This window comes from Saimiri boliviensis, chromosome 8 (genome assembly GCF_048565385.1).
Source record: "Saimiri boliviensis isolate mSaiBol1 chromosome 8, mSaiBol1.pri, whole genome shotgun sequence".
Taxonomy (NCBI): domain Eukaryota; kingdom Metazoa; phylum Chordata; class Mammalia; order Primates; family Cebidae; genus Saimiri; species Saimiri boliviensis.
Genome location: NC_133456.1, coordinates 11,986,878 through 11,999,062, shown reverse-complemented (window position 1 = coordinate 11,999,062; position 12,185 = coordinate 11,986,878). Strand labels below are relative to the sequence as shown.

Here is a 12,185-nt window from a genome sequence, read left to right as displayed (position 1 = left end):
CCTCCTGCCCCTCACACTTCTCCCTCCTCCCCCTCCACACAGGAAGGGCAGCTGTTGGACAGGGAGAGCTCCGAGTGGCGGTTGCGGGGCCAGCCCACTGTCCTCCTCACACTGGCCCACATCTTCCATCGCTTTGCACCGCTCCTGGTGAGCGGCATTGGGAGGGGAGGAGGCAGGCCTTGCCAGACACACCCATGTAGATGTGTCCTCACTAGGGGCTGCGGTGCTGAGGTGCCCGTAGCATCACCTGGCAGGAGCCCTATGTGACCAGGGCCCTCAGACCTCAAAGTTGGTCCCCCAGGGGAACAGGGACATTGCCAGCCAAGGGCATCAGGGAATGTCCTGGAAAGAAGACTGAAGGGTAATAACATCACAGGCCAAGGAAACTGCGTGTGCCAAGCCCTAAAGGAGCCATGGGGCAATGGCCTTCTTGTCCCTCAGTCAGAACCCGGAAGGGCTCGTCTATGTTTGGTGTTACTTGAGTGGCTCAAGGCCCTATGCCTGAGACTGGAGCCCTCGGCGTGGCCTCTGCCATGTGCCAGGGCAGGGGTGCCTTGACCAGAGTGGAAGGCCACCACCTCACCAGTGCCTGGCCTTGGTGCAGCGCAAGGTGTACCTGGTGGAGGCTGTGCTCATGAGCTTCCTGCTGGGCATCGTGGAGAAGGGCACACGCGCACAGGCACAGTCCGTGGTGCACCAGGTCCTGGACCTCTTGTGGCTCTTCATGGAGGTGAGGCTCCTGACCTCAGGCCTCAGGCCTGGCTGTCAGTCTTCACTGGGTTTGGGAAGATACGGGGAGAATCTTGGAAAAGGCCCCAAACATGGCTGCCCTGGCATCTCTCCCCCAGGACTATGAGGTACAAGATTGCCTCAAGCAGTTGATGATGTCTCTGCTTCGGCTGTACCGGTTCTCACCCATCGTCCCAGACCTGGGCCTACAGGTGGGAGCACCTGCCCCTGTCCTGGCCCCCCTGGAACTCCCCTGTCCACTCTGAACACCCCCTCTCCACAGATCCATTACCTACGGCTCACTATCGCCATCCTGAAGCATGAGAAGTCCCGCAAGTTTCTGCTTAGCAACGTCCTGTATCCTCCCCTTGCTGCCAGGCAGGCCAGACATGGGGTGCCCTCTGGGCTCAGCAGAGGCCAGGAAGGGGAGTGTCCATCAGGCCAGGGGTCCCCTGGTAGGATCAAGAGGACTAGAGCTGCCCCACATGTGGCACTTTCTCTACGGAGCAAGGAAGGGAGAGCAAGGACTGAGCTTGGCCAGCCAGCCTAAACAGGGGCTTCCAAATGAATGCAGACTTGGGTATATGGAGGTGTGGGTGGGGCCACAGGGCCTGCCCTCTTCAGCCACAGCCAGCACTTTTGTCCAGGTTCCACAGTGGGGATTCCTGCAAGATCTTCTTTAAGGAGGCAGCTCTTTCTGCTTCCCAGAAATGTGAACTGCATGAATGAGAAAGAGCCTAGTTCTAAGCCCCTGGCTGGGAAGCCTGAGCTTGTAGCCATCTTCTTGGTCTGGGGTCTTCCAACCTCTAGGAGGCAGACACAAAGTTGGGAGACACAGAGGTCAGAGTTGGGACATGAGAAGAGGCTACCAGGCCCTCTCTCCAGCTTGTCCCATGGTCATCTGTTCCTGTGACAAGCCCTTGTCATGCACTTGCTGGGTACTGGACTTGGTGGGCTTGACAGCCACAGCCTTTTGTCAGGGAGCATGCCCTGGGGGTCAGACACATAGCAGCGATGGCCCCTGTAGTGGTGGGAGAGCTGCGGTAGGCACATCTGGGGATGGGCTCCGGGGAGGACTCGAGGATGTGCGGACTGCCCTTTGGTGAGCAGAGCCCTGCCTTGACACCCGCCAGCTTCGACGTGCTCCGCTCCGTCGTGTTCTTTTACATCAAAAACCCCCTGCGTGTGGAGGAAGCTGGCCTGCAGGAGCTCATTCCCACCACCTGGTGGCCCCACCGCTCCAGTAGGGAGGTGAGTGCACCCCCAGTAGGATGGGCAGAGGTCATGGCGAGGGCTGGCCTGGGTGCCTGGCCACTGGGCACCTAGCATGAGGCCTTTTCACTGGCCCTGGTCCCTGGAGCCCTGGGGATGGGATGTGGGTGTTCTGTGTAAAGTAGGCCTGTCTAGGTCCCGGGTGACCCTGCTGTCTTCCTCCCTCTACCCCTGCATAGGGCAAAGAGAGCACGGAGATGGAGGAGACAGCAGAGGAGCGGCTGCGGCGGCGAGCCTACGAACGGGGCTGCCAGCGGCTCAAGAAGCGCATTGAAGGTGGGCCCTACTTGGGCACGGGGTCGGGTGGGAGGTTTATGTGTGCACGTGAGGATGCTTGGAGGTGCCCATGCCTAGGTGGGACTTGGGGAACCCTGGTGGTGGAGTTCTGACCCAAGCCTGCACCCTATCCCCTGGAGCCTGAGGCCGTGTTCCTCACCTCACCCCTAGTGGTGGAAGAACTACAGGTCCAGATCCTGAAGTTGCTGTTGGACAATAAAGATGGCAATGGGGTGAGTGACTCCCAGGCCCCTGGGTGGGGCTCTGTGGGGAGGGATGCTGCACTGGGCCTTAAGACCTAGAGGGTGGGGACTGGCTCTGGTTCCAATGGCAGGGGCCAGGAGAAGGTGCAGCGCTGAGCCAGCCCAGTCTGGGCCTGCATTCTCAGCTCAGCACAGCCTCACTTTTCCCTCCCTCAAAGGGTGAGGCTTCTAGGTACATCTTCCTGACCAAGTTTCGCAAGTTTCTGCAGGAAAATGCCAGCGGCCGCGGGGTAGGTGTCCTTTGGGCCAGCCCCCTGTGGACCCCTGGCTGCACTGCACAGGCCACGCCCTCAGCACCTAGCACCTCTCGGGCTGCCTCATCCCTGCCTAGCCCTGAGCTTTTCTCTGCTGCTCTTCCCTCCCTGCTCAACCCTCGACCCTTGGGCAGGGCCTTGGATGAGGAATAGATGGGTCACTGGGCTGGCACCAATGCATGTTTTCTGCCTGGTACCCACAGAACATGCCCATGCTCTGCCCCCCCGAGTACATGGTCTGCTTCTTACACCGACTGATCTCTGCCCTGCGATACTATTGGGATGAGTACAAGGCTTCCAATCCCCGTGCTTCCTACAGTGAGGGTGAGTGGCACTGGGACCCCAGGTCAGTGAGGCTGGATAGAGCCAGGCATGGGGTAGCCCCTAGTGTTAGTACGGAGTGCTGAGCTGAGGCTGGGGGCTGCAGGGAGCTGTCCCCAGCATCCTGCCTAGTTGAAGCTGTAGGTGGCTTCTCCACTGGGGCAGCAAGAACCCTGCACCCCAGGCCTGCTGATCCTGTGTTTGCTCTGACTGTCCCATGAGTGCCTACCGTTATGGGCTCTTTTCCTTGGTCCTTGCCCCCCGTTTCTCTGTGCAGTCCTTTATAGGGCTGCCTTGGGTGGGTGGTGGGGGGCCCTGTGTTTGAGTCCCCAAGGGTCAGTGGGATCCTTACCTGCCCTGGATTGCAGGATATCCCACAAGGCTGGGGCTGGGCCTCTGTTTCTCCTGAGTGAACGGCTACCATGAGTGCCCCATCTCCCCAGGTTGTGCAGCTGCTGGCTCTGACCTGAAATAGCAGGGGTGGAGAGGAGGAAGGGGAAGTCTGGGTTCTGGTTCCTCTGTCTGCCAGGGTGAGTGGGTAGACAAGGCCAGAATTCCCAGGCTGTGCTAGGCCAGACTAGAAGGGAGGTCTGTGGGGAGGGTCTTCCTGCTGGGACCTGACCACTGGCCCGGCCTCTTCACTCCTCGCAGAGGCCTACATCCCACCCCAGGTTTTCTATAATGGCAAGGTGGACTACTTTGACCTGCAGCGCCTGGGGGGCCTCCTCTCCCACCTGCGGAAGACCCTCAAAGGTGTGTACAGGCCTGTGGGCAGGGAGGAGGTCTGGGGCCACGTGGGGGATAGTCCCTGAGCCTGCTCTGCTATGGGTGCTGAGCCATCCTGTGCCCACCAGAGGGTGCCCGAGTCCTTTTACCTGCTCAAGCAGGTAAGATGCTGATCTGCCCACCCCACATCTGGGCAGCTTCTCCTTCCCTCCAGCACCCACACCATAGGGGTCAGGTGTGCCTGGCAGGGGACCAGGGATCTTGGTGAGGTGTGGGTGGGACATGCAGGTGCTGCCAGAGCTGCCTTCAGGGATGAGCACAAGCTGCTCTGGTGCAGGGCTGGGGGCACAGACAGAGCAAGGCCCTGAGCCAGGCATGAGGGTGGGTCTGTGTGGTCAGAACCTCTGTCTGGCTGCCACAGTGTGGACACTGGAGTGCAGGCTGAGGGACAGGAGGCTAGGTGTCCAAACACAGGAGATGAGGGCCTGCCCCAGGGAGGTAGGTGAAGGCACAGGTGGAGGAGAGGAGTCAGGATGACTCCAGGCTTTCTGCCAGAGGTTGTGTGGATGGATGGGGCACCATCAGGGAGAGGGGCTGCAGGAGATGGCAAGATGACAAAGTCTGCGCTGGACACAGCACATTTAGCTGGGAGCAAGGCCTGGGCTGGAGGCAGCGAAGGCGGGGTCAGCTGTCAGCATAGAGGTGGGGATGAGCCTGGGACAAGGCTTGGCTCCCCCAGGGAGTGCCCAGAATGAAGCGGCCCTGGCAGCTCCTTTTGTTCATGGAGTAGTCAGAGAGTCGGAGAGGCTCTGGAGAGTAGGAGGTCCTGGGAAACAAAGACAGGGACCTGCAGGAAGGGTGTGATGGGGAAGGCCTCCTGCTACTGAGTGGTGGCTAGACAGGGGACCTGGGAGATGCAGAGACAAGGCTGGGTGGAGGAGGTGGAGGAGGTGGAGGGGTGAGGGGCAGATACCATGCTAAACTGGGCTCTGCGAGGCCTACTGCCCAACCTGCTGGGCTTTCTCACCATCCTGGGCACTTCCACAGTGGCCCCTCATGCTACCATTGGCCTGAGAACCCTCCTGCTCTTCCTCCCAGATGACCTTGCTTCCAAAGCCAACATTGTGATCGACCCACTGGAGCTCCAGGCAGCCACCATGGATGACCTGGATGAAGATGAGGAGCCAGCCCCATCTATGGCCCAGGTGCCACGGTGGGGGCTGGTGGGGGGCTTTGCATTGGGCTTTTTCTTTATGGTGTTTGCAGGGGTCTCATCCAGGGCCACCCCTCTCCATGTAGGCAAGGGGCTTCTCACTAGGCAGAGGGGCAAAGGGCAGACACGGTGCTAAACTGGGCTCTGCGAGGCCTCCTGCCTAGCCTTCTGGGCTCTCTCACTGTGGCCCCTCATGCTACCACTGGCCTGAGAATCCTACTGCTCTTCCTCCCGGATGACCTTGCTTCCAAAGCTAGTCCCTCGATGTGGGTGGAGGCATGGACCCTCCCTCACGATTCCCTAACCCCATGGACCAAGGGAACCCTGAACCAGCCCTGGTCCTGGTGTCCTTTCTCCACTGCAGCGCCCCATGCAGGCCCTGGCTGTTGGGGGGTCACTGCCCCTGCCCCGGCCCAGCTGGCTCAGTTCTCCAACCTTGGGCCGAGCCAACCGCTTCCTCAGCACAGCAGCCGTGAGCCTCATGACCCCACGGCGTCCTCTTAGCACCTCGGAGAAAGTGAAGGTCCGCACGCTGAGCGTGGAGCAGAGGACCCGTGAGGACAGTAGGTGCTGGGTGGGGTCAGACAGGGCCCCAAAGGACCCCTCTACCGTGTACAACCCCCACCCTGGGCAAAGCCAAAATATACTCCATGCCCTCCCAACCCTGTGGTCTGGCAGCATCCCAGGAGTGCAGGAAGCACACTCTGAGGGCAGGAGATCGATGCCACAGAAATAGGTCCTGGCACTGCGGGCCTTGCCCTCCACCCCACCCCTGCCCCCATAGGCTTCCCGAAGGTCCCTCCTGGGGCACAGGAACGGGAGAGGATTCCCTCTCCTGCTGCAAGGCAGGCTCAGGAGAGCTGGGACGGCCCTGCCTTGACCCTGCCCTCCCCTGCTCTCCAGTTGAAGGCAGCCACTGGAACGAGGGCCTGCTGCTGGGGCGGCCCCCCGAGGAGCCTGAGCAGCCCCTCACCGAGAACTCGCTGCTGGAAGTCCTGGATGGGGTGGTCATGATGTACAACCTCAGCGTGCACCAGCAGCTGGGCAAGGTCGCATACTCTTGGGCCCTGCATTGAGTGGGGGTATTGTGCGTGTTTGGTTGTGTGTGTGTGTGTGTGTGTGTGTGCCTGTGTCCACATGGGCCCACATGGTTGCCTGTGCGTGACCATGCATGGGAGCACATGCCTCAGCAGGGCTGGTTTCTGCTCCTGCTGCTTCGGTCTGTCCTGCTGACTGTTGTGGGAATGGGGCAGCCCTGGGCCTAAGGTTGGGATCTTGGCAGGGTTGGGGTCTAGACTGGGTCTGAAGAAGCCTTGATGAAGTACCCAAGGGGCACTCTGGACATGTGGTCCCGTGCTGTAGATGGTGGGTGTCTCCGATGATGTGAATGAATACGCTGTGGCTCTGAGGGACACAGAGGACAAGCTCCACCGGTGCCCTGAGTGGGTAAGGCCCACAGGCAGTCTTGGGTGGGGGCAGCTTGCTTACTTCAGTTCCCAGGCAACCACAGATGAAGGTTCTAGTTCTGGGGGCTGCCCGCAGTTCTCCTCATCCCCGCCCTAGCCCTGGCCATAGCATACCAGTGAGAGTTGGGCTGGCAGCAGGGCCTGGCACCCATCACCAGTGTGGCCTGTGCCTAGGCGTCCCCCACTCCCCAGGCCCACTAAGTGCAGAAACACACCCACTCTCCTCATCAATTATGCATTGACCCTGAGTGCTTCCTTGGCCACTTGCAGAGTCAGCAGGAAGCGGGGCCTGGCTCTGCCGCACCCTCCAGAGCCTTCTGCTGTAGCTGCCCTGGCCTGGGAAGTGAGGCCTGGTGTGTCCAGGTCGAGCTTCCCTGGCGGCTCTCACCCACCCCCACCTGTCAGCAGATCCTTGGGCCTGGCAGCTGTAGGAACAGCAGTTCTGGCATCAGGTCCCTGGGTGCTCTGGCCAGGGGCTCACAGACCTCCAGCTGGGTCTCACTTCCATGTCCTGAAGGGACCACCATGGCCCTGTTCTAAGGCTGGCTCAGGGTCACCAGAGGGTCAGTGGCAGAGCAGGGTTTTGAAAAATGGAGCCCAATCCCTTGCCTGCTCCAGGCACTAGTAAGGGCCCTTCCTAGTCTGCCTGTGAGGTCAGAGTGGAGTTGGGCATGGGGCCATTTCTTGATTGTTCTCCTTTCCCCTTGGGTGCCAGAGGAAGGACATTTTTGCAGAGTTGACCAAGAGCCAGAAGGTTTTCTCAGAAAAGCTGGACCACCTGAGCCGCCGTCTTGCCTGGGTCCATGCCACTGTCTACTCCCAGGTGAGCCAAGACTGCAGCTACCTTGCCCCGACCTCACTGTCTGACCACAGGTCGGGCAAGGTTATGCCAGGATCCTTGGTGCACCTGTCCTTTCAGGCCTCTGGCACACACATGTCCCTTCCTATACTTCAGACTCTGTCACCCCATGCCATGTCCCCTGTACCCCTCATGCCCTGTGGACTGAGGAAGCGCTGTTTCAGGACCTCCAGTACACCTCATAGACTTGTCCTTCAAGGAACAAGCTCTGTCTGTCTGCGTCACCTGCTCCTGCCTCTTCCCAGTTTCTCGGGCCCCCTCCTCTCTCCTGAGTGCATCAGGGGCTCTGCAGTCTTTCGGGGAGCCACACCCCACCTTCTGCATCTGCCTGTATCTCATTCATTACCACCCTAAGGCCACTGGCTTGGTCCTCACTCACTCACTGATTCACTTGCTCATTCATTCAATAGCATGCACCCAAAACCTGGTGTGTGCCAGGTGCCGTCCGGGACACTAGGGGCACACACATGATAATAAACAGAAAGACGAGTCCCTGCCCTCCCAGGGCACTCAGTCTGGTGGGATACATAGATGGACAGACAGATGGATAGGGCACTCCTGCTGTGACTGGAGTTTCACCCCTGGCCTCAGACCCTCTGGACTCATTTCCTCTCCTTGCCCCTGCTGGCATCTCTCCCCTACCACTGAGTGCCTTGAGGTTCTCTTCAGGTGCCCGTGTCTGGGCATCTGCTATCTTCTTGGGCACCCTGCATGACTGGGTGATCAAGGCCCTTGGTGTCCCAATCTCTATCATCTCTGCTTGCTGTTTCTGCTGATGGCTTCTCTGCAAAACCCAAACCACCTCTGCCCTTTTCCCACTCCTGGCTCTCTTGTTACCCTGGATGACTGTGCCTACTGCCCCAGGACGGGGGAACTTCCTCTCCCTCCTGCCCCAAGGTTTCCTGCCTGTCCACCTCCCTCAGCAGTTTGGCTGCCCTCTCCCATACTGTCTTCTGGAGACCCTCACTTTCTCATCTCTCTGCCTTTTTTTCAGTTATACTAAAATATGTGTGACATAAAATTTACCATCTTAGCTTTTTCTTTTTTTGAGACAGAGTCTTATTCTGTTGCCCAGGCTGGAATGCAATGGCATGATCTTGGCTCACTGCAACCTCTATTTCTTGGGTTCACGCAGTTCTCATAGGATTACAGGTATGCCACTGCGCCTGGCTAGTTTTTGTATTTTTTAGCAGAGATGGGGTCTACTATGTTGGCCCAGCTGACCTCATGTGATCCTCCCGCCTTGGCCTCCCAAAGTGCTGGGATAACAGGCATGAGCCACCATGCCTGTCCCCCGCCCATCTTTGTGTTAAGTCTATTCACATTGTCATGTAGCCAATCTCCAGAATCATTTCATCTTGCAAAACTGACACTCTGTGCCCATTAAACAAAACATCCTGTCCTCCCTTTCCCCAGCCCTGGCAATCACCATCCTACTTTCTGTCTCTATGAATTTGACTAAGCACCTCATCTAGGAAGAATCATACACTATTTGTTCTTTTGTGTCTGGCATTAGTGTAATGTCCTCAAAGTTCATTCATGTTATAGCACATTTCAGAACTTACTCATTTTTGAGGCTGAATAACAGTCCGTTGTATGGACACATTTCATGTGTACGGTTCTTTGTTGGGAACACTTGGGTTGCTTCTGCTTTGGGCTACTGTGAATATTGGTGTAATGAACATGGGTGTGCAAAGATCTCTTTGAGACCCTAATTTCAGTTCCTTTGGTTATATACCCAGAAGTGGAATTGCTGTATCATATGGTAATTCTGTTTTTTATTTTTATTTTTGAGACAGTCTTGCTCTGTTGCCTGGGCTGGAGTGCAGTGGCATGATCTCAGTTCACTGCAACCTTCACATCCTGGGTTCAAGTGATTCTCCTGTCTCAGCCCCCTGAGTAGCTAGGACTACAGGCATGTACCACCATGCCTGGCTAATTTTTGTATTTTTAGTAGTTTTGCCATGTTAGTCAGGTTGGTCTTGAACTCCTGACCTCAGGTGATCTACCCGTCTTGGCCTCCCAAAGTGCTGGGATTATAGATGTGAGTCACCATGCCTGGCCAATTCTGTTTTTCAGTTTTTTTGGAAACTACCATATTGTTTCTACAGTGGCTGTACTGTGTTACATTCTCACCAGTAGTGCATGAGGGTTCTAGTTTCTCCATACATATCCTTTCCAACACTTACTTTTCTGTCCTTTTTTGGTGGAGGCAGGATCTTACTATGTTGCCCAGTTGTCAAACTCCTGGGTTCAAGCAATCCTCCTGCCTCAGCCTCCCAAAGTGCTGGAATTATAGGCATGAACCACCTATTATCAAGTATTTCTGCTTTTTTTCTTTCTTTTTTTATTTTATTTTATTTTTTTATTTTAGAGATGGGGTTTCACCATGTTGGCCAGGATGGTCTCAATCTCCTAACCTTGTGATCTGCCTGCCTTGGCTTCCCAAAGTGCCAGGATTACAGGCATGAGAAATTGTGCCCAGCCAATTTCTGCTTTTTTAATAGTAAATCCTAATTGGTAGGATATGGTACCTTATTGTGGTTCTGATTTGCATTTTCCTAATTATTAGTGATATTATAGCAAATAGTACCGTTACATTCACTTACTGATCATTTGTGGGTTTTTTTTTTTTTTTTTTTTTTTTTTTTGAGAGGGATTCTTACTCTGTCACTCAGGCTGGAGTGCAGTGGCAGGATCTTGGCTCACAGCAACCTCTGCCTCCCAGGTTCAAGTGATTCTGCCACCTCAACCTCTCGAGTAGTTGGGACTATAGGCGTGCGCCACCACACTCAGCTAAGGTTTGTATTTTTAGTAGAGATGGGTTTTTACCATGTTGGCCAGGCTGGTCTCAAACTTCTGACCACAGGTGATCCACTGCCTTGGCCAAAGTGCTGGGATTACAGGCATGAGCCACCACACCCAGCCTGCTATAAGTTTTGAAATCAGGAAGTGAGACCTCCAACTTTGTTGTTTTTCAAGATTGTTTTGGCTACTTGAGGTCCCTTGAAATTCCAAATTAATTTTTACATAGGTATTTTTGTTTCTGCAGAAAACACCATTGGGCTTCTGATAGGGATTGCATGAATCTGTAGATTCCTTTGGGCGGTGTTGATATCTTAACAATGTTAACAGTTCGACCGGGCACGATGGCTCATGCCCATAATCCCGGCACTTTGGGAGGCCAAGGCGGGTAGATCATGAGGTCAAGAGATAGAGACCATCCTGGTCAACATGGTGAAACCCCATCTCTACTAAACATACAAAAAAATTAGCTGAGCATGGTGACGCGTGCCTGTAGTCCCAGCTACTCGGGAGGCTGAGGCAGGAGAATTGCTTGAACCCAGGAGGCGAAGGTTGCAGTGAGCCAAGGTTGCGCCATTGCACTCCAGCCTGGGTAACAAGAGTGAAACTCCGTCTCAAAAAAACAAAAAAAAACAATGTTAACAGTTCATGAACACAGGATTGCTTTCCATTTAGATCTTTAATTTCTTTCAGCAACATTTTGTAATTTTCAGTATAGCTTCAAGTCTTTTTTTTTTTTTTTGAGACGGAGTCTCTGTCACCTACACTGGAGTGCAACGGTGCAGTCTCAGCTCCCTGCAACCTCCACCTCCCATGTTCAAGAGATTCTCCTGTCTCAGCCTCCCAAGTAGCTGGAACTATAGGCGTATGCCACCACACCCAGTGAATTTTTGTATTTTTAGTAGAGACGGGGCTTCACTATATTGGCCTGGTTTTGAACTTCTGACCCCATGATCTGCCCGCCTCAGCCTCCCAAAGTGCCGGGATTACAGACATGAGCCACTACACCCAGTCAGCTTCAAGTCTTTTGTTTCCTTGGTTAAATGTATTCCTATGTATTTTATTCTTTTTGATCCTATTGTAAATGGAATTATTTTCTGGACTTCTTTTCAGATTGTTCATTTTTGCATATTGATTTTTGTGTCCTGTAATTTTTTGGTTTGTTTGTTTGAGACAGTCTCTCTCTGTCACCCAGGCTGTAGTGCAGTGGCATAATCTCAGCTTCCTGCAGCCTCTGCCTTCCAGGTTCAAGCGATTCTCTGCCTCAGCCTCCCAAGTAGCTGGGATTACAAATACCCACAACCGCCCCCAGCTAATTTTTATATTTTTAAAAGAGATGGGGTTTCACCATGTTGGCTAGGCTGGTCTCAAACTCCTGACCTCAGGTGATCCACCTGCCTCGGCCTCCCAAAGGGCTGGGATTACAGGCTTGAGCCACTGTGCCTGGCCGTATCCTGCAATTTTGCTGTTATTTATTAATCCTAGTTGGGGTTTTACATGTGTGTATCTTTAGGGTTTTCTACTTGTAAAATCATGTTTGTGAACAGAGATAATTTTACTTCATCCTTTTCAGTGTGGTTTCCTTTCATTTTCATGCTTAGTTGTTCTGGCTGGGATTTCTAGGATGATGCTGAGCAGAAGTAGAGAAAGTGGCACACTTGTCTTATTCTTGGTCTGAGGGAGGGAGGGAGAAATTAAAAGTCTGTTACCACTGAGTGTGAAGTCAGATAGAGGCTTTTCATGTATGGTGTTTATTATGTTGAACTGTCTTCATTCTCTGTGACTTCAGCACTAACCCACCTGTGTTTTTCTAATTGCGGTTCTTCCATTATTCGTGGAAAGACTCACTCTTGTAAACCAGCATTTTGTGAGGCTGAAGTGGGAGGATCACTTGAAGCCTGGGCAACCCATCTCTAAAAACAAAAAAATTAATTAGCTGGGCATGGCTACGCATATCTATAATCCCAGCTACCCTGGAGGCTTAGGCAGGAAGATCACATG

The 12,185-nt window shown here is 54.6% G+C and overlaps 1 protein-coding gene across 10 annotated transcripts in view; it reads left to right on the top strand.

The window, feature by feature from the left end:
* The window catches only part of RNF123 (ring finger protein 123), a 34,325-nt gene that overhangs the window by 11,053 nt on the left and 11,087 nt on the right, over nt 1–12,185 (top strand). For all 10 annotated transcript variants that reach the window (XM_074403840.1, XM_074403838.1, XM_074403837.1 and 7 more), the window contains 15 exons: nt 43–147; nt 605–730; nt 849–941; nt 1,013–1,086; nt 1,863–1,980; nt 2,181–2,277; nt 2,449–2,510; nt 2,699–2,770; nt 2,998–3,118; nt 3,767–3,868; nt 4,940–5,046; nt 5,419–5,617; nt 5,958–6,103; nt 6,417–6,500; nt 7,236–7,343. In XM_074403840.1, the coding sequence (XP_074259941.1) occupies nt 43–147; nt 605–730; nt 849–941; nt 1,013–1,086; nt 1,863–1,980; nt 2,181–2,277; nt 2,449–2,510; nt 2,699–2,770; nt 2,998–3,118; nt 3,767–3,868; nt 4,940–5,046; nt 5,419–5,617; nt 5,958–6,103; nt 6,417–6,500; nt 7,236–7,343 (1,614 nt within the window). The remainder of the gene's footprint in view (nt 1–42; nt 148–604; nt 731–848; nt 942–1,012; nt 1,087–1,862; nt 1,981–2,180; nt 2,278–2,448; nt 2,511–2,698; nt 2,771–2,997; nt 3,119–3,766; nt 3,869–4,939; nt 5,047–5,418; nt 5,618–5,957; nt 6,104–6,416; nt 6,501–7,235; nt 7,344–12,185) is intronic.